The sequence below is a fragment of the Caretta caretta genome, chromosome 4, assembly GCF_965140235.1.
Source record: "Caretta caretta isolate rCarCar2 chromosome 4, rCarCar1.hap1, whole genome shotgun sequence".
NCBI classification, from domain to species: Eukaryota; Metazoa; Chordata; order Testudines; family Cheloniidae; genus Caretta; species Caretta caretta.
The window spans coordinates 68,365,403-68,390,270 of NC_134209.1; the positions used below are offsets into that span (position 1 = coordinate 68,365,403).

At 38.2% G+C, this 24,868-nt stretch overlaps 1 protein-coding gene across 8 annotated transcripts in view; it reads right to left on the bottom strand.

Annotated features, from left to right (window-relative positions):
* The window catches only part of LRBA (LPS responsive beige-like anchor protein), a 558,473-nt gene that overhangs the window by 305,750 nt on the left and 227,855 nt on the right, over positions 1 to 24,868 (bottom strand). For 7 of the 8 annotated variants that reach the window (XM_048847356.2, XM_048847351.2, XM_048847357.2 and 4 more), the window contains exon 37: positions 18,619 to 18,785. In XM_048847356.2, the coding sequence (XP_048703313.2) occupies positions 18,619 to 18,785 (167 nt within the window). Of the gene's footprint in view, positions 1 to 18,618; positions 18,786 to 20,161; positions 20,270 to 24,868 lie in introns of those variants that run through there. The other variant, XM_048847358.2, reaches the window with a different exon arrangement.

Sequence of the window (24,868 nt, forward strand, 5' to 3'; positions counted from 1 at the left end):
TGCTTTGTGGCTCTCTTCCATTTGAAAGAAATGGCACCAAATAAATGCTTTTACAAATAAGAAAGATAATATATGCCTTACTTTAGATTAGTTAGGATAACATGAGGTCCAAAAATTGTGTTTTGGAGTTTTCATGGATAGGACTCATCTCTCCATTTCTCCTGCCCTCAGTCTACTATTAGTTTTCATGTTTGCCAGCCGTAACTGGCCAGCCTTTGTTGGGGGCAATCTGCATGTGAATTGATGGACCGCGTTTGCAGTATCACCACCAAAATTACTGAGATATTGGATGCAGTACTGTGGGCCTAAAAACTCAGCTTGTGTCTCAGACCAAAATTCTGAAACAGATATGGGGGCAGCTAGCTAGGTTGAGAACAGGGGAGAAGAGGACTGAGAATAGAAGAAGAGAGGGAATATGTAATAGGACATCACTTGACTAGCAAACCTGGGTTCTTTTATGAAGACCTTGTTTGTTTGTTTTTTAATTGAAACCCATGATATTTATGTGCTCTATTGGAGATGCCTTGGGCAGAGGAAGCAGTGGGAAGGAAACAAAGAAACAACTCTTGAGGTTATTAAGTTACACAAACATTTTAAGATTGAAGTGACCCCTGTAACAACTATACTATACAGAGCTGTATCAAGTAACCTAATATTTGGGATTTAATATATGTAGCTCTCTCTCAGAATATAGCCTGCAAAATCTTTTCTCCAATTGCATTCTTCTGTGATTAATCAAAAGTGATCCTAAACTAGATCCCAATCTCAGATGCATGGCATGAATTATCATGTACCTTAAAAATACCAAATATGTTTGATTTTGAGATGTGAGTCATGCATCTGAAATTAGAATCAGGATGTAGGTCACAAAGCTGTCTCAGCCCGAGGATTCAAATATAAACATACATAAACTGACTTATGTGTCAGAGTGAGAAAGATTTAGGACCTTGACACACTGCCACATTCTTAAAAATATATAGGGATACTGTAAAGTAATAAATATAAACCAAAAAGTAGCAATAATTTAATATTAAAAAGAAATTCAACTCTGTAAATATGTTTGTTGTTCAATACAAAATCTAGATTCCAGTATGTTGAAATACAAGAAGTTTTATAAAAATGAATATACAAAAACAATTTTTTTTTCCTGGCTAGTGGCAATGATTTTTGGTTACATAGTGAAATGTGGTGCTCAAGAAACTGACATTAATTGCACTGGGAAGAGCTGTGCACAGGTATGTTTGAGACTGAAAATGAATAAATGCAGCTCCTTAATCCTGACCAGCAACTTTCCTGCTGTTCTGAACCTAGGCCTCCAAGCAGAAAACTTCCAAACGATATGATACATTTCGATATGACTAAAGTCAGAGGTCCTTTATTTGGGACCTAATCTTAATAGGAATCCATGTCTCAACTATGAGATGACATGAAAAAGTGGTAGTACACTTATCTATTGAGCTTCAGTAATATTTAACAATATGCATTGGAAATCATGTTAAAAAAGACTTTTTACACAATCAGGAAGATAAACTTACGATTTTAAATAAATTGAAATTATACACTTTTTCCTTTTAAACTCTGAATATTTTCAAGAAGAGATACATTTAAATTGTCAATATTGTGCCTTCAAAGAAAAGTAGCAGACCTTCTATAGCATTTGCTCTTAAAATATTACAAATGACCAATTTTAGATGCCATTCTTTTAACTATAAAACACTGCTAAACATAACCAATGCCATGGAAGAGAAATTAAGTAAGACAGGGAACTGAAGGGAGAAAAAAAGACATTGTGTAAATGAAAGCACCTGCTGTTAACAGACAAAATACAAAACAAAAACATCCAGAAATAAAAATTAGTGTTTATTAGGCACATGAAAAACAGTGGACTGTGTGTATGTGTTTTGTTCTCTAGGACACTGGAAAAATAGATTTAAAACTATATTAGGTGTTCCTAAAAGGTAAAACAGTTTTTTAAAGTTATTCTTTTAGTGATTTTTCAAACCCTTAGTTCTAGACTCTAATGTTTTATGTGCCTTATTTTGCTTTTACTGCAAAAGGAAGAGCTGGCTTCCAAAGATAAAGGAGATTTTTGGTAAATGGTGAAGGTACAGAAATAAATGACCCACTTGGCTAGTGCGTAATTACACTGGCTGAGATTGTAACAATCTATCACATGAAGGAGGATGACACCACGCTAAGGGGTTAGTCAAAGGAGATAGCCTTTGACTAACTACTGGACACAGACGATCGATACTCCACAGATATTGTTCTCTCAAAAGACAATTGAGTTCTAAAAAAGTTTGAAAATAGATTCCCCCACTCCTTCCCAGATACCGATCAGAGACTCATCTTGACCTTATTCTGGAAAAGCAATACTTTCTTTAAAAGGTATATGGAACACATAAATCCTTTGGTATCCTGGAAAGCTCTTTCATACAGTGGAGGAGGAGGAGAGTTCATGCTCGGGATTTGTTTTGAGGTTTTTGGTTTCATTTGTATTTTCTATGCTATTTCAATCTAGGAAAAACAGCTACTGAAATGTTCACTAAAAATTATCTCCATTTCACCTGGCCATTTCATCTCATTAACAGTGACGTAGAAAGTCTATAAAAATATGTTTTTGGGGGACAGAGCCTGAATGTGAGTCAAAAGAGGTAAACTATTTGATCATTTATTGTGCTAAATGTATTGTTTCATGGTAGGTTTATGCAGAACACATTTTGCAGCTTTAGTTGTGCATTATTCTGAAATGTCCGTAACTCTGAACAAAATGTTATGGTTGTTCTTTCAAAAGTTTACAACTGAACATTGTCTTAATACAGCTTTAAAACTTTGCTGTGCAGAAGAAAAATGCTGCTTTTAACTGATCTTAATTTAAATGAAACAAGCACAGAAACAGTTTCCTTGCCTTGTCAAAAAAAAAATTAAACTTTCCCCTTTTTTTTAGTAGTTTATGTTCAACACAGTACTGTATTTTCTTTTTTTCTGTCTTTTGTCTCTGCTGCTGCCTGATTGCATAGCGATTTCAAATGAGGTTGTGGTTGACCAGTCAGTTCATAACACTGATGTTCTACTGTATGGTAAATTATCAGAATACTAAGAAACACTATGAAGCATTCATACATCTAAACAGTACTTAGGATTTCAGAATCTGTGTGCACAGGTGAAGTGTCAGTCAGACACAGTATTTTGTATTATGTCACTATATTATTACTGACTTAAATCATATTGCATATAGGTAAACTCAGAGCAATCATGCACCCAAAAAAATCAATAGGAGCTTTGGCACTGACTTTCATAGAACACAGACCTCTCATACAATAATGGAATTGTAAGTGTAGTGGCCTTACCAAGGGTAACGAAAAAATGAAAGAAGCAGACTTTGGAGTGATTTGATAGAGTTTACCTCATTCCCCCCCCCCCCTTTAAAAATACCTCCAGAGGCAAAGAATACACAGAACAGGGGAAACAGCCCCAGCGTAGTTACAGCTATTCTAATTTCACATGATCCTAAAATGCAGAATAGGAAAGAAAGAATATTAAATTTGCTGGATATTCCATCTACAAATCCCCTTTCTCTGATGGATGACATGATTATTCTTGACAACATCCAGAACCATCATTAAATTTTTTACACATTTTACTGCTTTCCAGATAAGAATGTATATCCTTAATCTAAAAAAGCAGAGTGGACTAGAGAAAAAATAGCATTCCCTTTGTCTGTTTGTAAGAAACCCTTTAAAGAACTTGGTCTCCATAATACCCCAAAGATGACTTGCCTTATTGGACGTCACAAAATGAATGACCCATTGCTTAACATGTATATTTATATTATTCCATTTCCAGCAATACTAGACTGTAAAATAAGGCATCTTAATGTCACATCACAACTGGATAGAGTTTATATAACAGAGTTTAACTACATACACTCCCTATTTTTAGGTGCCTGTAACTAGGCATACAAAAGAAAAGCACAGGGACTCAACCTGTGGGGAAGCAACATTAGTATCCATCCATCCACACTGAAAGGAGACAAACAAGGGGCGGGGGGAGCAGAAGGGAAGAGAGGACTCAGGAGAGAAGAACTAGTGGACTACATAATTGCAGTCTGCTGGAAGGGGCACACTGCAGGAAGGAGAGAGATACTGTATCACTGGCACGTAAAAGCAACTGCTGCTGGGGAAAAGCCATTTGCAGGGTTGGAGGCAATGTCTGTTCACCAGCACCTCCCTTTTCTTGGTGTTGGTGGCTGCCCTCAGATCAGACACCGCTTCTACCCCTTGCAGCTGCAGCAGCTGCTAGAAAGTAGCTAGGGAAACCGTATGGCACTGTACTTGCTGAGAGTGGAATGAACAAACACAGTAGAGACAAGGCACTAGTTTTACCATGAGGCAAACTAGATGAGGTCAACCACAAGTGTTGGGTATAGTGTTGACATCACCTAGAAACCTTGTGGTAAAAGCTACTGCTTTGTCTTCGTTTACAGTAAAAAAAACAAAATAAAAAACCATTATCTTTATGTGCAGCGAAGACTTGGCCTGAGACACCCCACACCAGACAGGCACTTCCCCCAGCTCAGCTTTTTACTAGCAACTGTTTGTCAGCAGCCCAGGTCCCCTCTCCACGATTCTGCCAAAAGCTACACCTCCTTTCACTTCACACAATGGGATTATGAACTCCAGAATTCTAGTGCCTCCTTTCACTACAGCTCTGTATCTCTGTCCCACCTTCCCAAAATGACTTCTGAAGATAAGAGTGGTGATATTACTTATGCATAAGCAGATGGAACTCTGCCTTGACTGATTGGTACTTCCAAGGACTTCTGCATGTGATGCCAAAGCAGCCCATTCAGTACCACAGTCCAACCAGCAGTCTGAGGAGGAGTGGAATACAATCTTTACTTTAGCTGGCACTAAAATGTGTGTGTATTTTTAAACTGGTGTTTACTACAGATACATTTAAAATGTAAAGTGTGTATTGAAAAGCGAGAATCATACTTTAAGATAAGATTGACTTAGCAAACACAAGAGATGAGAGGCAGCATGAAGTTAATGTATACTAGCATAAATATCATTCACACCTGTATACTACAGTGAATAAACTGGCAGAAAACAACAGACATGCTGTGTAAAGAGACTCAGTCAGTGTACTACCCAGTCACTGAAAAGCATATATTGAATGTTCCCCATCAGGCATCTTTAATTAACTGGGTAGGTATGTGATTTATCAGAGTGTGGATTAAAGAGAATGTTACTGTATGTTACCTCTGCATACCCAGTTAACAGAGACACTGTTGTATATTTAATGACATTAAAAGTAACTGAATTACACAGATCAAGTGGTCCTCTATTCTTCTTATGCTGCCTCTACACTCTATTTGGAAGATGTCAGCTAAATTTAATCTAAAGCCATACACAAAGCAAAATGAGTATAGGACTTGTGTGGTCATATTGAAAATCATAGATTTATCAACTGCTCTTTGCAATTTGTACTAGCTGTAAAATTTTAGGTTAGGCAAAGTAGTAAACATGTAGCAGCTCTGGTACAGTATGAAATATAGGGGGCCTGGTTCTTCACCGCTTTGTACTCTGCGTAGTTATTTACGCCTGCACAAGGTGAATGTAAAATGCTACCCAATCAGAATTCTCCACTTACACACATCAGTGTTTTGCACTTAGGTCTGGTCTACACTACAGACTTACATCAGTATAACCACATCACTCAGGGGTGTGAAAAATCCACATCCCTGAGCAACCAACCTAACACCTGGTGTAGACAGCGCTATGTCAGCAGGAGAGCTTCTCCCATCGATATAGCTACCGCCTCTTTGGCGGGGGAGGGGGGGAGGTGGATTAACTACACCAACAAGAGAGCTCTCTCCCGTCAGCGTAAGAGTGTCTTCATTAAAGTGTTACCGTGGCACAGCTGCATCAGTGCAGCTGCACTGACACAACATTTTAAGCACAGACCTGCCCTTACTTTGCATCAGTGCAAGATGCAAAGCAGTGGAGCATTAGGCTCATGCACTATAAAAGTGGTCTATTTCTTTGTTTTCAAAGTGATGCACTGATCAAGACACACGATACTCTATAATCTAATTAGAATTCTGTGCATTCTTTAATACAAGTATGAGATGGCAAAAGCAAAGCTTGCCTTACCACTCATACGTAGCATATTATTTTCACATCCCCAGCAATAGCTCTGAATTCAAGTTCTTCAGATAGAGTTCGTCTGCTTTTTCAACTGCTGTGTGACTTCATGTAATTTACCACACCTACAAGCCATTTATTCTTTTGTGCTATCTCTGGGCTGAGGGTTTCCGGCACATAAACCTGGTCATACTATAAATGTGTCAATCAAAATCAAAAACCTCAAAACCCGCTGCTAATCCAACTGGTGTCTTACAGCTATCAGGACCTATTTACAGTTCAAAATAAGAGATTCCATTTTAACTCATAACATGTCAAAAGCCCCCCTCCCCTTTTGAGTAAATAGGGGCAGGTTAACACCTTGTTAGGAAGTAATGATTGTCTAGATTCAGCATGTATATTAATTAATTTTGAGTGCCCAAAGGTATGCTAAATGTTTCACAAATAAGGAATACTTGTTCCCTGCCATGAAGAGTTTGCATTCCAGTCATAAAGTTTACAAAGACAAGATGAGACACTACAAGTGAAAGAAATATGAGGGGATGGAGGAATTAGAGAGGACAAAGTTATAACAAGGTCAGCTAGTTTAGTTTAGTTTAGTTCTATGCACCTCTTGGCAGAGTAACAGTATATCCATGTGGATTTTTTTCTCTTCCTTTAAAGATATTTTCCTTTCCTATGAGCATTTTTTAAATGTGTATATTATACCAGCTAGAGTTTTTGTCAAGGTGCAGCTTCATTCGTAGGAATAATTAACTGCAACCATCAAGCCTAGATGTCACAGATGTGTGGATCATCATGGCTAGGTCTGACATGGAATCTTTTGGCCAGCTGCTGATGGATGTGGGAATTTTTTGCTATTTTATCGATTTAGGCATTAATTATTAGAAGCTACTTTATGAAAAATCATGGGGTTTTTGGTGTGTTTTTTTTTAAAGTAGCCTCACATTTTTCCCCCCCTCTGGAGGCCTGTTTTTCCCCTGCACGCTCTCTCACACCCTCCCAAAAAGTTTGATTTAAAAAAATGCAGATTTCTCAGGCAAATTAGTTCTTAGTATAGTCTGATACCTTTTGATATCTTTAGCAGTATTTTTATGACTGCATAATGCATAAAAGTAGGTAATGTGTATTACCTTGCTTAAGCCAAAGAAACTGAACAGATTTTTTCGAGTTCCATAAGAAAATTTTCTGGCTTACGTCCTTTGTATCAAGTTTCAGCCACAAGGGTTTTTCAGTTAGTTATGAAATATCTGAAAATAGGGGTTCTTGCAAAACACTGACAACTTCAACATTAGCAATACTATGAGGGTTTATAGCAAAATAGTAACACACCAGATGGAAAACTTTACAAACTCTGTAGTACATTCAGCTATTCATATGCTTGTCATATTATTATTATTCTTGGTAATCTCAGCCACAATGTTTATACTTTGAAAGGTAAATGTTATCATAAAATGATTTTCTAACAATTCCTCCCACTCCTGTTTTGTACAACATGTCCATTTTCTTTAGATTCATCAACTCTCAGTCTCTCTGCAGTGTTAATCTTAACCTTTCTACAGCAAGTGATACGCCTGTATGGATACCTCTTTTCAGTCAAAGAACATTTTAGCAATTTTACAGCTTTAAAATGTTGAAAGAGAAAAACCTCTGATATAATCTATCATTTTTCTCAAGGACTAAATATATTTTAAATTAAACAAATAACTGGCTATAAAATTAAGAAAAACGTGCCAAAAATCCAAGTAAATCACAGAACACCATTTTCTCTATGTTATTCTGGATCATAAAGTAATGCAAAATGAATTAAAAAAAAAGTTAAGTATCTATCCACTCCGTCTTCCTCCTCTTCTGCTGCTTTTGACCTTATTCATTACTTTCTCCTTGACATCTTATCCTCATTGAGCTTTCAATAGTCCTTCCCTGGTTCTCTCTCCTGCATCTGACCGCTCTTTCAAGTCTGGTCTACACTTGAAACTCACACCAGTATAGCTATATCAGTTATAGGTATGATTATGATTATTATTATTATTATTGATATAGCTATACCAGTATAAATCTTAATATGGATGCAGTTATACTGGTGTAACCATCCATATATCACTATACCTTATGCCAGTTTCAGGTCTACATTGGAAACTTTTGCCAGAGCAATAATGCCAATTAGAGATGTGATTTATTTTATTTATTTATTTATTAAACAGCAGCTCTATACTGGCAAAAGCCCTAGTGTAGATGTAGTTATACTAGCAAAAAAGTGCATTTGCCAGTACATCTTATTTCATTTGCAGAACCAGTATAGCTAGCGAAGCAAACCTTTTCAAGGCTTCAGTATCTCTTTTGGTGGGTATTCTTCTTCCACTCTCACATTCTTTGTGGTGGCCTCAGACCTCTGTCATTGGTTCTTTGCTCCTCTCATTTCACACTTTGTGTCTGGCAGATCTCACTTGCTCACACAGCTTTAGCTATTGTCTCTATGCTGATAGCTTTCTGATCTCTCCCCCTCTTTCCATTCAATCCCACATCTCGGCCTCCCTCTCTCTCAGATAACTCTTGGAGGTTTTATTAAACTGAACATGGCCAAAACCAAAGTACATATCTTTCATTCCAAGCATTAGGATTCAATATCTATCACTGGCTATACCAGCATCCTCCCTAACACTCAGGGTTGCAACTTTGGGGTTAATTTTGATTTCTCTCACATACACCGTTCAGGCAGTATCTAAATCTGGCTCTCAATATCTCCAGGATCCATCCTCTTCCTTCCATTCCAACAGACAAATTTTTCATTCAGGCCTTTGCTTAACCTATCTTAGGGTATGTCTACACTGCAATTAGATATCTTTGGCAGGCCTGTGCCAGCTGACTCGGGCTTGCAGGCTGGAATCCGGGCTCCAGGACCCTGCAAGGTGGGATGGTCCCAGAGCTTGGGCTGCAGCCTGAGCCTGAAGGTCTACATCACAATTAAACAGCCCATGAGCCTAGCAGGGACCAGCTGCAGGTTTTTAATTGCTCTGTAGACATACCCTGAGCATATAACAACTTACTCTCTGGCCTCCCAAAAACACATTGACCCTCTTTAATGGCTACATTTTGTTTAAATTGAAGTAATCTTTCTTCCCCTGACATTTTGTTATTTAATCCATGTCACTCTCCTCTCCAATGGTCTCTAGTCTCTGTCTGCTAACAAATAAACTTTACATTTCTTACCACTACCTTCAAAGATCTATATTAACTCTGCTCCTCCTGATTTAGAATCACAGAATTACAGAAATGTAGGCCCACAAGAGATGCCTAGAGATCATCTAATCCAACCCCCTGCACTGTGGCAGGACCAAGTATACCAAGACCATCCACAACAGATGGACAGGTGTTTGTCTAACCTGTTCTTAAAAACCACCAATGACAGAGTTCTACAACCTCTCTTGCAAGCCTATTCTAGTATTTAACTATCCTTATAGTTAGCAAGTTTTTCCTAATATCTAACTTAAATCTCCCTTGCTGAAGATTACTTCTTGCCCTACCTTAGGAGGACATGGAGAATAATTGCCATCTTCTTTAAAACAATCCTTACATATTTGAAGACTATTAGGCTATACCGAAAGAAGGACAAGAGACATGTGACATGGGTTTAAAACAGGCTGCAACTTTATTATTATATGTCTGGGACTACTCAGCAGATAAAAGTCTACAGTGCAGGTAACCCCATGTTTATTCTGTAATTACCCAGGGGGCTTTTACCAGCTCCCCCTCTTTTCCCATCCAGGTCCCTCCAGCAAATCCATCTCCAGGATCTTACCATCCACCCCACCCTGTAAGAGCATTAAGGTGGGCTACAAGAATACGGGCGTTGGCTCCAGCATTCCCTCTAATTTTTTATGTCCATGTGAGGAATGAATTTTGTTATGTGCACCAATAACAAAATTCATGTGGTGGGGGTGGGGCCGAGGGGTTCGGAGTGTGGGAGGGCGCTAACGACTGGGGCAGAGGGGATTGAGGGCTCTGGCTGGGGGTGCAGGCTCTGGGGTGGGGCCGGAGATGAGGGGTTTGGGGTATAGGCTGCCTAGGGGCTGCGGTGGGGAGAGAGGACTCCCCCAAGTCCTCTCTCACTGCAGCATCTTGGGGCCGGTGGAGAGGTGACTGCGGCAGCTCTGGTGGGGCTGGGCTGGGCCAAGGGAAGGGCTCCTCTCCCCCAGCCATGGCAAGTGCAGGGCAGGTCCACGCTCAGGCCAGCAGGGAGGGGCGCCTCTCCCCCAGCCATGGCAGGTCCACGCTGGGGCCAGTGGGGAGGGGCACCTCTCCCTTGGCCGTGGCAAGTTCCCCTGCCCCAGCCATAAAGCACTGTTTCCCTTCATTCAGCCAGCCAGCCGAATACCTGCCGGCTTAAAGATGCAGGGCGTTCACTATCAGTCATCTTTTCTCAAGACTAAACATAGACAGATCTTTTTAACTTTTCCTCACAGGTCCAGTTTTCTAAATCTTTTGTCATTTGTGGTTGCTTTCCTCTGAACTCTTTCCAGTTTGTTCACATTTTTTCTAAAGTGTGGAACCCAGAATTGGACAGAATACTCCAGCTGAGGCCTCCCCAGTGCTCAGTAGATATGGACAATTAACTCCCATGTCTTATATATACGACATTCCTGTTAATACACTCCAGAATGGTATTAGCCTTTTACACAAGTGCATCTCATTGTTGGCTCATATTCAATTTGTGATCCACTATAAACCCGAGATCATTTTCTGCAGTACTACTGTCTAGCCAGTTATTCCACATTTTGTAGTTGTTCATTTGATTTCTTTTTCTTCTTAAGTGTACTACTTTGCATTTGTCTTTATTTGATTCAGGGGTGGGCAAACTTTTTGACCCGAGGGCCACATCTGGGTATGGAAATTGTATGGTGGGCCATGAATGCTCACGAAATTGGGGGTTGGGCTGGGGATGAGGGGTTGGGGGTGCAGGGTGCTCCAGGCTGGTAACAAGAGGTTTGGAGGGTGGGAGGGGGATCAGGCCCTCATGTTTGGAGGGTGGGAGGGGATCAGGTTTGGAGGGTGGGGCAGAGGGCTGGGGCATGGGTGGGGGTCGGGGTACAGGCTCTTGGTGGCGCTTAACTCAAGCAGCTCCCAGTAGCAGCGACAGCTTGTCCCCCCCATGGCTCCTACATGAAGGCATGGCCAGGCAGCTCTGCATGCTGCCCCATCCGCAGGCACCGCCCCTACAGCTCCCATTGGCCACGGTTCCCGGCCAATGGGAGCTGCGAGGGAGGCGCTTGGGGTAGAGGCAGCATGCGGAGCCCCCTGGCTGCCCCTATGCATAGGAGCCGGAGGAGAGGCATGCCGCTGCTTCCAGGAGCCATGGTGGAGTGAGGCAAGCCCCCGACTCCACTCCCCAGCAGAAGCTCGAGGGCTGGATTAAAATGTCTGGGGGGGCCGGATGCAGCCTCTGAGCCATAGTTTGCCCACCCCGATTTAATTCCATCTTGTTGATTTCAGACCAATTCTCCAATTTGTCAAAGTTATTTTGCATTTTAACCTTGCCTTCCAAACCGCTCCACTCCCCCCAGCTTGGTATCATCCACAAATATTTATAAGCATACTCTCCACTCTATTATCTAAGTCATTACATTATAAACTCTCAGAGTTTTTCATCCCAGATCATTAAATCAGATAGGCAGACACTTGAAGATCCTAGACCAGTGCCCTAAAAAACATGTTAAGAGTGTGAGTCTCTCTCTCTTTCTCTCCTACTTCCCCACTCCCCCAAACCTTTTAAGCAAAGTCTTTGTCAAAACCAAATTGTCTCCACAAAATGTTTTGACTTCAATGCAACAGTATATTTCAATAACCTCTCTTTTAGTCCAAAGTGTTCTAACCAGCTCCAGTTTAAACCCCAAACCTGCAGTACAGACTTCTACCACTTGAGCTACAAGAACTAATTACATTTGCTGGGAGCAGGAAACAGTTGTTATCCTATACAAACTGGCTATCCAAGAAGGATACAATAATACAGAGTGCATGTACCTCATGCACAGCTGACTCATAACTTAGCCTGAGGTCAGACCTCAGCTTCTGTCAGTGCTATGGACCTGTTCAGATTGTCTGCACTCTTGGAAATCAGTGGACTCTCAATGGGTCCTAAATGCAACTGAAAAATAATGCTGTCCACCATTAGGCCATTGAACTGATGGCCTAGCTGGATGTCTTGTGACCACATTCATCAATCCATCCGTCCCAGGCACCTCTGTTTAATTGGCTTTGCAAGTCACTACAGTGCACAGTGAATCTGCAACAGATGGAGTAACAGGGAATGACAAACAGTGACAAAAAATAGTCTGAAACCAATCACAGATATATAGGGCAGGAAGAGACCTCAAGATATCATCTAGTCAATCCACTTCCACTGAGGCAGGATTACGTACACCTAGACCATTCCTGACAGGTGGTTGTTTTACCGGTTTTTAAAAGCTCCAGTAATGGGGATTCCACAACCTCTGTAGGTAATTTGTTCCAGTGCTTAACTATTCTTATAGTTAGAAAATTTTCCTAATATATAACCTAAATCTCCCTTGCTGCAAACTAAGCTGATTATTTCAACTGATCACTGTCCTTGTTATAATAGCCTTTTACATGTTTTATGTCCCACCCCATCATCCTTTTCTTCTCTGCACTAAACATGCCCAGTTGTTTCAGACTTACCTGATAGATTTTAAAACCATGACCTCTTATATTTTTGTCACTTTCCTTTGGGCTGTCTCTGATTTGTCCACATCTTTCTTAAAGTGTGGTGCCCAAAACTGGACACAAGCACTCCAACTGAGAGCTCATGAGTGCTGAGTGGAACGATTACCTCCCATCATGTCTTGTGTACGATACCGCTGTTAATACTTCCGAGAAAAATATCTGCCTTTTTTGTAACAGCATCATTCTATTAACTCATATTCAATTGGTGATCCACTGTAATCCCCAGATTCTTTTCAGCAGTACCACTGCCTAGCCAGTTATCTTCCATTCTGTATTTGTGAATTGCAACTGATTTTTTTTTTAACAATATTTTATCCTGAGGTGGAAACTTAGAAGCTAAGAGATTATTCCTTTTCCTCTACTATGAGATTTAGACAAGTAACACTGTTCTGAGTAATGGAATAAAAAAACTCTTATAGTGACTATTCTCTTCCCTGTCTCACCCACATCTACTTTTCAGATAAGATGAATTGGTTCACTGACAGTTTAACTCACTATAGCCAGTTTCAGAGCAGGAAGGGAAAAGAACTCCCCCTCTTCTCCAGTGGTATTTCATTCAGTTTCACCTTTGGTGGCTCTGGATCTGCTAGGTAAGCTATATTCAGCCTCTCAACTACCACTAAGATGACCTCTTCTCAGATGACTAGTGAAAGCTAAGGCAGTGGGACTGGGTCTGTTTTTTATAGAAACAGTCAAAGTCTCCCTTTGTGAAAGCAAATTGCACATAGCCCTAAAGCAAGTTATAATTAGGTCCCTGTTCAAGAAAACTTTTCCTGCACTAAAAAACTCTTGAGATGGGGCTGAAGTTGAATTGTTCCCTTTTTGGGAAAAGTTATTGAGAAGGTGATGATGAAAACTCCAAACCTGAATCCCTTCACAGTCTCAGTAGATCTCAGCAGGACATGGAGATTTTACTTATTTCTATGGTTTACACTCTCCTTATGGTGAAAGACAGAGATCAGGTGTCCATTAGATCTTTCAGCAGCCTCTTACACATTTAGTTTATTTATCAAAAAGGTATTGTGTAAGGAGAAATCTAACTGTCTGATTAAAAATTTCCATTTTCTTGGTATCCATTGTAACCCAAACATTGTTTGGGACTAATTATTATAAAATTATACAAAAATATTTTATAAAGGCATTTTAACATGATAGAATGTGATTGTACAGGAACTTTCACTTATAATGGCTGAAGGTACTTGGCCTCAGGCCTCTATACAAATATAGAACATTGTACCCACAACTCACTGGGAGTTACTGCATATGTATTGACGTACACATACTAAAATACAACATTTAAACACTAACTTCTATACACCTACTTATTTCATGAAAGTACTTCAAAAAACCTTATTTCTTTAACTGACATTTACATTGTTCCCTCCCACCTGCTTCATTTGCTAATGATTTACATTTTTTGGAGGGGGACACAGAGCGGGAGACAAATAGGAAAAATGTTAGGTTTATTAAGCCATTTCACTATGTTATTGTCATTGTAGGCTATAAAGAATTTCCTAGCATCATCAAAGCTCCAGAGAGAGCAATGAATGTTGCTTTACACTGATGTCAAGTGCAAGATCCTCAGGGTCGGGTAGGAGTCAGAATGAAAAGCATGTGAGCCAGTAAGAAAGGGGGAAAATTATACCTCTTCATCACGATGTGTTTAATGTTTTATGTTTTAAAATTCTGTGCATTGATGCCTATTTAGGAAGTGTAAATCTGTATAAATCTATGATGAATATCTGGAAATTTTGAAATTTTATTAATAAACTCAGCCATACAATATATTACAGATGGGGGAAAAGGCGCATCATATTTTCAATTTTTAGACTAATAAAACTACATTTGCCCTGATAGGCAGAGCTCTTGGCGCTGTTTTGTTTGAAGTTTTTTCTTGTTCTTTTTTTATTTAAAAAACAAATATTTTGAAATGCATTTTATTGCAAATGCCAAAGGGAACAGGTTAAAAAATAATCATTGCTCTTTAAAGTAATACTGTGTTTTAAAACAGAACACATACGTATCTCACTTATCTACAAACAACTATACAGAGAAAGAATGTGGTTACTTCTCACAAGTAACATTAAAAATTCAGTTCGACCCTTCTCTTTCCTTGGACTCTGGATTCTAAAATGACATACTACAAGATAAAATAGTAATGCTAATATTGATAGTTTATCCATTACAGGTCAGCTAACTGTCCACTGGAACAGTTACAAAGCTGTTAGTTTCGATTTCACAAGGCCAATCAATACAGAGGCATACTGTTTCAATTTTGCCTGCATTGATTTTTTTTTTATAACACCCCAACCTTACAGCATTCATCTTTTTGAAAGAAGGAAGATTTGATTTACTGAAGAAAAATTGGAGAGAGCATCACAAAGATTTTTACCAGCAAGCCTGTGACACAGAAAAAAGATGAATGTCTCTAAGGCAGAGACGCCTCTTGCTTGAGGGCATCCATTAGAACACATTCAACCAATCTGAAACAGAGTTTCTTAAGCAACCGAAACCTGAGCCTAAACTCAGTCTCCTAAACTAATCAAAAGCATTCAGAGATCTTGATATACAGAGGTTCTCTTAAAAATTCCTAAACCTTATTGCTTCTAAAATAATTTATGTCTGCAGTTCTACCTTTGCATTTTTCTGAGAAGAGTACCACCCTTTTCCCCTCTAATACCAAGAATGAATTTCCATGGTACATTAGTCAGCCTATTAGAATGCAATGAAGGACGATATGAGAAAAGGGTAGTATGTCCTCTGAGACTTTCATCCAGTGTTCTCCATCATCTCTCCTCATCCTTCTTATATTCAGCCACTTTACCAGGTGTCATCTACATGAAAGATGATTTGTCTCCTGACCCAAATAAACACAATGCCTGCTCTATGCACCAGAAAAAAATTACTTCTGCCACTCTGTTCATTTGTGTCCTCTTTCCTGCTTATTCCACCATTCTTATCAGGCTTTCTCAGTTTTCACCTGAGCCTCACTCCAGGTGACAGTAATGTATGGATGAACAGGTACTTGTCTGTCCCATTATTTCCTGAAATCTCTAAGCATTTGAAAAAATGCAATGACAGTAAAGGGCACAGAGATATCAGAGCTCTGTGAAAGGAATGCTTTCTTTGCATGCCACAGCAATAGCCAGGACTTCAAATCCAGTGGAGGAAAAAGAGCTTGCTTACTCTCTCTCATGTGGCAAAAGCTGGTACAATCTGGATATTAAGACACAAATTGCATTCAGGCAGGTCACTATGTGTCAAAAGATATTAGATGCCTGCTGTGAGGAAACAACAATTCACATCTGCTTCTGAGAAAATAATATTTTCATTTTCAGTTTTTATTGAATGGAAACTTTAGGGAATATGTCTGTATAAAGGGTATTAAGTCTAGCAAGTATAACATGTTCAAAATGGCTATAATCATCATTGTGTTATCCATAAAGCAGCAGATTTCATTTGGTCTCTTTAGATGGGATAAATTGGATTCTTTTTTCCCCGGCTTGCAGTTTTGTTGCAGTACCAGATGTTTCTCAAATGCCACATGCTGGGGCTCCTATACCGAATGTAGCACCTGACCTTCTCTATAATTGACTAAAAATATTGATGTAATGGCATGAGTCTGATTGTGATTTATTAAAACCACTGCCGATCCCAGGCCAGCTGCCAGCACTGCAGCCCACTGATCGTAGGGCATTAGAAAAGCCATCAATATTGAAACAAAATAAATGACATTAATGGGAAAGTATTAGGCCTTCAGAGCCATGGCTACAAGCAATTATATGGATTCCAAAGGAGGATGAAAAACAAAATACCACAAACCAAATATTAAAAAGTACTACTAAGATTGAATTTACATGACAAAAATGTAGTACAATTCTTTAAGGGAAAGTAAAATATTAATGTAACCCCTTTAATACAGCTTTTGCTTAGGATGACAATCGTGTGCCTTTTTTTTTTTTTTTTTAAAAAACAGGTTTATGGTGGGTAAATGCATTCTGGCTTCCCGATAAAGATTTTTTTTCCTCTCTAATGCCATTTAAGTTTCCTAGAATTATGTTAAGTGTACTGCAAAGTGCATTATGTGATATTTCCATTTCACTGTAGATCATTATTTATTATAAAATAGAAATAATCATGTCCATATTTTCTACACTACATAATTTACAAGCTGATTAACCAAACCTTGTATGAAGAAAATCAGAGAATAGTTAACCCACTTTCTGTGTGCACTACATTTTATCAATTACAGCTCAACCTATCTCGCTATACCAGTACTATCATGATAAGCAAAACACATCTAAATGGCAAAGAGTTCTTCATACTCCTTATTTAAAAGCCATTAAGGACAGAAACTGTTTTAAGCTAAGGAACACAAACAACTGAACAAAACACTAATGGCGCACACTCTGAAAATTGAAGAGCCACTGATGTATGAAGTGCTAGACAAAGTTGTTTGAAGAGACACTGTTACAATCTTAAAATACTATGTTCATAGAAAGCGATTAACTAACCAACCGTTGTCGGAAATGTTTAAGTGTGTAATTATTTTGTATTTTCTTGCAGAGTATTTTCATAAAGGCTTTCCATATTTAACACAGTTTGAGCACCACATTTTGGGTTTGTGGCTCAACTGTAATTCTAATATGCTATAATAAAAACCTCAATATTAATAGTACTTAATAGCTAATATCCATCAAAACGTATTATGAAATGAGAAATTGTTGAACATGATAAAATTGTTTTTAATACAAAAGAGCTAATTGAGATTATTGGCAAAAATAATATATTAAATTTTTCACTCACATTTCCTACCTCCACCTTTCATTGCATACAAATGACAGCATTTCAAGAAGCAAATGGACTCAGCATCGTATGTTCTAGCCAAGACACATTCAGTTTATTTTTTAAGTCCTAATCAGATATGCAGTTCTAGGATTTGAACTTTCATTTTAAATATTCAGCTGAAACTATCAGCTTGACTTGAGCAGAAACAATTAAACAAGTGTCAATGTAATTACTATTCCATATTCCGTAGAATTTCCCAAATGAAAGCAATGTAATTTTCATTTGGTTGTGTTTTGCTCTAATGTATGAGTAGACAATGCAACATAATAAAAAAACATTTTCCTCTTTCCTGGAGACAAGGGGGGTGCAATGTTACCTCTCTTCATAAATTTCCATTGGTCAGGTGTTAAATATTCCATTCCACGCTTCAGTAACAGAAAATATTTTAGGGAATATTTATTCATGTATTTCCTGTTTTTTTAAAATAAATGATGCAGTTATACTGGAATTTGAAAAAAATTTGGAGCTCTACATAGTGATGAGGTTTAAATCCAACTGGGGAAGAATTTTTTTCTATATTGTTGTTGCTTTCGCATATATGTTGCACTGATTCTCTACATTCAGGAAAGCAAAATGTATTTTTACCATTTCAGATAAGCCTCAGTAATGGTATTTAGAACAGTCACTAAACTACAAATATTGCTTTGTGAGTAAACAAGACTGTTGAAAAAAGAAAAATGGATTAAGCCCCAATTGTAGATAACATATTGCTGAAGTAAAGTTCTCTGTGTCTTCCAAAATTTCTCTTTAAATATATATTATTTTACAATAAACAAAATTGTAATATGACAGTTTTCCATTACGTTTGACCTCATCTGAAGACATAATCCAAATCATCCCATCATATCTGAACAAAAGCCAAATCTTAAAGATCTATCTTTACCTCGATGCAGAATTTCCCCAGGCTCCATGCTTGTCTGTCAGAATGTTGATAATTTTCTGTATGAGTTGGGATGCAGTCACATGATCTCGGAACTTGGCTGCTCTTATCAAATGATCACACATCTTTTCATCCTCTCGTTTATCTGCAGAATACTGGGCACACAGCGACTAAGAAAAATAAATAAATACTTTAATACTTTGCACTTCAAAACCTTCCAACCAAGACTCTTGAAGTACTTTACGAACAACTAATCAGTTTTACTAAGCCTTCAGAAATAAGAATTATCCCCATTTTACAGATGTGCAAACTTGAGGGACACAGTAGTTATCTATGGTTACAGTACATCTATAGCAGAGCTAAATACAGAACTCAGATTAGTTATGTATTTTAGCCACTACACCATGTTCCCTCAAGATTTTTTTAAAACATTACTAACCTGACAAGACAGTAGAACATGTCAGAATAACCGATTCTATCACACTGCAAGAGTATAGATTTTATAGTTCCAGTCTCAAAGGGGAGATCTTCAAAGACACAGATTGCAGTTAGACATGCAACTTGCATTAAAAGTGAATGGGGGTTGGGCACCTAACGGCTATATGTATCTTTGAAGATCCTTCCCCTAAATAAAATCAAAACCTTATATATGCTATTTGGATAGTACATTACATATAGTTTTCTTGCTGGAAGTTTCAAAGAGGAAAAACACTGAATGGATATGAAGACTGAAGTAGCTTTTCACTAGCCAGAAGGCTGTGATACATTAGCAGGCCAGTGTGGGAAAACGAACACTTTAACTTTACATACAACAACTGTTGGTAAAAATATTTCATTTTTCAAGGCTGTCAAAACGTAACACCATTAACAAAGACTAATTACATAAAAACAAAATGGTGAAAAACTAAAAACATAAAAACTAAAAACTCCGCTTTCCTGGGTGATTATTTTCTTTATTTTCCTGTTAATGTGGTGTCATGAAAGTCCCCCACCCCCAACTTTAAGACTTCCTGTTCCTCAGATTTCAATCTGGCAGTTCTACACATTGCATATGCTAGGTAGACAAAGCACTTCAGCCTCTGTAAATGATTGGATTATTCTATGATCTAGTTAGTAGAAAGGACAAATGTTTATCCAAACAAACAAGAAAAATATCCTTTTTTTTTTCAGGGGGAGAGCAACCAGTGCAGACTTTAGAACAATTCTTCCAAGCATAGGTATCAAGATATTAAAAACAAACAAAACCTATACAAGTAAAACATTAAGTAGTTATGCCTTATGACACATATGAAGTAAAGTACTTTTTAATCAGTCACTCTCTTTAATTGCAGCAATTATGCAGAAAATGACTAAAATACATCCAATATGGATTTTCATAGACACTTACATTATATAAACCAGTGGTTAACAAGCATTTAATTTTACAGACACCCTTAAATGGTAAAAAAGTAAGAATAGGCTGATTACAAATTCACTTGTAAATTCTCCATCTAGATTTTGCCTTTCACCTGTTCCCCAACTCTCCTATGACTGTTACAATGCTCACCTGATGAACAGAAATCCAGAAAGTGTGAACCGTAAGCAGTAGAATTTCAGTTCAATTAAACATCAGGAATAGTCTTTTGTACGCCTAAACCCAGCATCCCGCCATCGCCTCCCCACCAAAAAAAATAAGTTGGCTAAGTTATGACCGCCTCTAAACAAGATTTTTATAGCTCCTTTTAAACACTGCTGTCTTTTCCAGTATATTAACCTATCCTGCACCCATGACAATTTTGAATTCTCTTCACCAGCACTTAGTAAATGTTTGATAAGCTGTTATATATAAGTTGCTTGAAAGGGCAGAATTCTAAGAACAAGTGTCCAAGGTAAGCTAAGTAGTAAAGTGTTTTAAAGTGCTCTTTAATGGATCCTCCTTTACAATTTGAACAGCAACTTTTCATATCTGACATAAAATCCATATATATAAATCACATTAGAGGGTTACTCTTTCCAGATTATCAATCTCTGTCTCTTTATGGAACATTAAAGTCACATTTGACCTTAAAAACATGATAAAATGGAAATCAAACTAGAACGTTTTGTAAAAGATATAATGAACTTGTACCTCTAAAAAAAAAATCTCTTTCTGATGCAATTTTGAACACATTCTTTATTAAATACCAATAATGAATTTCAGTGTGTGGACATGACATTCAAAAGAAGGGTGAGACCAGTGGCATTTCCTCCAACTACAACTTGCATGTACATAGGACAAAATAGCATTAGTTTGTCACTAGCTTAAAACGAATAAGATCTCTCTTTCAGCAAACCAACATGATGACTCTTTTAAAATTAATTATTAAAAGTTTACTATTTCCCCCATAACCTGTTTGAAAATTGACAGGCTTTAAAATGCAGAAATATCATAATTACAACATCACACCATGCAGGAATCTTAATTGCAACAAGCTCATTAACATATTACGTTATTACAATAAGACGCAGAAGCTGTTGCAGCTCTCTCAGATGTTTGGCACCTGCTCATGCATAGTTGTTAACATCTGAAAAGTTTTGTCAGGGAAAATTCTCCAAATAAACCGAAAAGATTAGTGGGGCTGTCGGGTCCTTAGCTGCCAGATTAGGGTGCACATTCTAGTGTTTGTTCGGTAATTTTAGTTTTAGAAATGTCATGGAGAGGAGTGGGAGGAGAGGGAGAACAAAGAAAAACAAAATGTCATCAGAATATACATTAATTCTCCATTGGCCTCTGAAATCTTACATGAAAAATTATCCTTGGGAAAAGCATTGATCCTTCCTACCATGGTTCCTCCTTCTCCTCATGGCTTTCCACACCCCTATTTCCCCAAACTTTCATAGCTACCTTCTCCCTCACTACCTACCACCCTGTAACTGATTTCTCTCTTTGCTCATGTGCAGGTTTACTCTCTCAGCTGTTCAGTGGCCACAGTCCCTCAGTGCCTGCCAAATGCCTCTATCCCTTATTAATCTAAGCAAAGTTCTACAGAAGCAGCTTTAAGACAGTAGAGCAGAGAGCTGACTCCATGCATGAAACACAGGCAGACAGCAGGGTGGGAGCTGGGAGAGATGCTTAGTTTTTAGAAAAAGCCTCTTCCACTACCATGCAGCCCAGGGACAGCAGCCAGGACTACAGTTACAGATATATTTTCAAAACCTGGTAGTATCCTGGCTAAAATGACTATTGGCAAGTATCTACACTCAATGTCAGGGTCTGAGTTTGGAGCAGCCTGATGTGTTGCACAGTCTGGTAAAAACAGCTCAACACTTCAAATCTCAGTCTTGATTTAAGCCACATCCCAATTCCAAGTATCTTTCTCCTGATAGTTATGTGGTATGCCAATTCCTCCCCCCCCCCCAGCTCTTAGTGGCCCCAACAGTGCTACAAGATTATAAAATCCCCTAAAAGTAATAAGTCTCACATCCCAATCTTGGCTAGAAGGGGAAAAGAGAAGATGTCAGGGAGGGTAAAATACACATCAAGTATTACTTATCCAATCTTCTCTATGTTCATTTTGATGTTAGCCCTGGTCTTGTATTATTCCTGGATGCTTTCTTCTTTACACTCAATTCTTAGATGACTTGCAGGAAACCGGTGAAATAAAAATATCTAATCCTGAATCTGTTCCTTATTGAATAAATGCATTTAAAAGATAGAAGATTAATCTCAATACAGTACTAAAACTATGGGTTTTTTTCCCCTAGTTTGGTACTAATTTATATCTTTATTTACTCTCCATTCTTCAAAGTAACTGCAGAAGTGGCAGTAGCTTTCTTTTTGTTCTAGAGACGAGTCTCTGTTACAGGCCAATTACAATTATCCCCCATAATTAGGCTTCTGACTAGAGTTCTCTCCACCACTATGCAGCCCAAATCGGAGCAAAACTTCCCAACAATTCCACCAGAAGCAGTTTGTCCCACCAAAGTAGGACAAGTAAATCAGTAAAGTACAAGTAAATCAGTTTTAAGTTTTGCTTCTAACCAATTTTCACTGAGGTAGATGCTACATAATTTCTACTGCTATTTAGAGAGTTTAAGAATAGGAAGAAGTAGCAAAGAGTATATGACTGACATTTTCTGAGGCCAATCTGTGAAGTGTAACAGTTGTGTCATCTGCAATGGTTTAAGACTTAGGAATTGGCTAAGGAAATGATTCACTTGGTGCTGTTTCAAAGTTTGGGTTAGTTTTGAATTTTGAATGAAAGACTGTGCATCTGGAAAATACATTGAAACTGGCAGATGTCAATCTTCAGATTAAATTTCATATTATCCTGCACATTGTACCACAGAAAAAAATCTGAACAAGAATCTACATGGCCTATAAGTAAATGACCGTATTTTCATGTGGAACATTAGGATTGGAACTTCACTGGAATCATTTGGATCATGGAGGGTGCATTTTCTAAGGTCTAGATGTCAGCATCCAAAGATGAGGGAAACTGATGCTATAGTGAAAAGGGTGGAGAGGTCTGACCAAGCCACTTATTGAGACTGTAAATGCAGCAAACAAACTCCTCAATGCAGGCTTGCACCATCAGTTTAACTCAAGTGAGTTTTATTTTTCCAATACAAATTTCTTTACTTTCATAAAAGGACAAGGAGTCTGGGAGTCAGCTACCAGATTATTAGTGTACACAATAAAATTGAAGGGTTGCAATGCCTGTTAGAAGGAAGACAGTATTAACCTAATTATCTAAAGGACACATGCTCAAGTATGTCATGCCTTCTGAGACCCAATGAAATTGCCATTGTGGTGGTAGAGGAATAGTACTAAGTACCTCTCCTCTTATTCCCATTCATTTTGCAACTGGGATATGGAGAATTGATCTATCAGGGATATGAGTGGTTTAGAAGAACTGCCAGGTTACAACATGAACCATGTGTAGATCACATGCCAATATCAATATTTGACAAATTATTTTATGTACATATACCAATACAGTTAAAATTCAATTACCTGAACCCCTCCTAACCAAAACTATAGGTTGCCTGAAGATCAACTACATCAAAGATTTGAAATCAGAGGTTCATGAACAATGCATATTTTGTTTTTATATTAACCAGCATATTTTGCAAATGTTCATCTTGAGTAAGCTGGTTAAAGATTTTGTTTGCATGTAACCTTTTCTACGGTTCTACAAATTATTACACATTTACTTCCTCTGCTTTCATGATGGATAGCCATCATGGTTGCAAACTATACTATCAACACATGCCCTGCAGACTTCTACGTGGTTGTATGTAATTAGACCGTTACATACCTATGAGTAAATTAAACCAAGATTTCCACTTCCGTGAGCACTTTGGTGCTTGAAACCTGTTTTAAATGGTGTTTTGGAAGCAGGTCCAATGTAAAAACACAACAGCAATGGTTAGAGATATTAGGGGAGGATTTCACAGCCATTGGTCCCAGCCATTTTGGAGCAGGAAATATGAAAGGCGAAAACCACCCTGTGTACCTAGATGTGGAAAGGTAGCATGGAGAGAGGAGCAAAGAGTATATTCTGTCATCAGGATGATTCCAGATATGCTGTTAAAAACAAATGGTATGGTGAATTAGTAGATAATCCCCCTAGACTGAACTAGAGACAGGGAGGATCTGGTATTTTAAAGATAATTTTGTTTTTGGTTTATAGAAAAACATATCAAATAAAGCTGACAGTTAAAGGTTTCCTATGCACGGTAACATTTGCATATGTATCACTACAATTCCTAAAATTACCATGTTATGTTTCACAAAAGCTATATCTAACTAACAGCATTTGATAGCAGCAAAGATTTTTAAAAAGACTACATTATCTTACAGTCCATTTTCTGTACTTCAACTTGCCACAAAGCTCTCACTAACCACTTTGAAGTATGCCAATTCCTTTGCCTAACTTGGCTCAAAATTACTAGCATCATGTCCTAGAAAACATCATTTAAGAGAAAAAAATACTCCAGAAGACAAGGGATAGTCCTCCTGCCAATGCAAATTCCCTTTAAATAAGGACATTGTAGTAAATGAAGGCACTCTTCAATCTTCCACTTTCAAAGATCTTTGCACTTGATCCCTGACCTCAGGCTTCAAGTCTGGACTAAAAAAATGCTACCCAGGGAAATCTTACAAAGACTCCTGAATAAGACTTAGAAAAATGAAAGCTTAAAAACTCAATAGTGAACAAAAGTCAACCAATGACAATGTCTGACAGCCACCTTCAATTCTGAAGTGATGCCTCTGCCATCCAGCAACTCA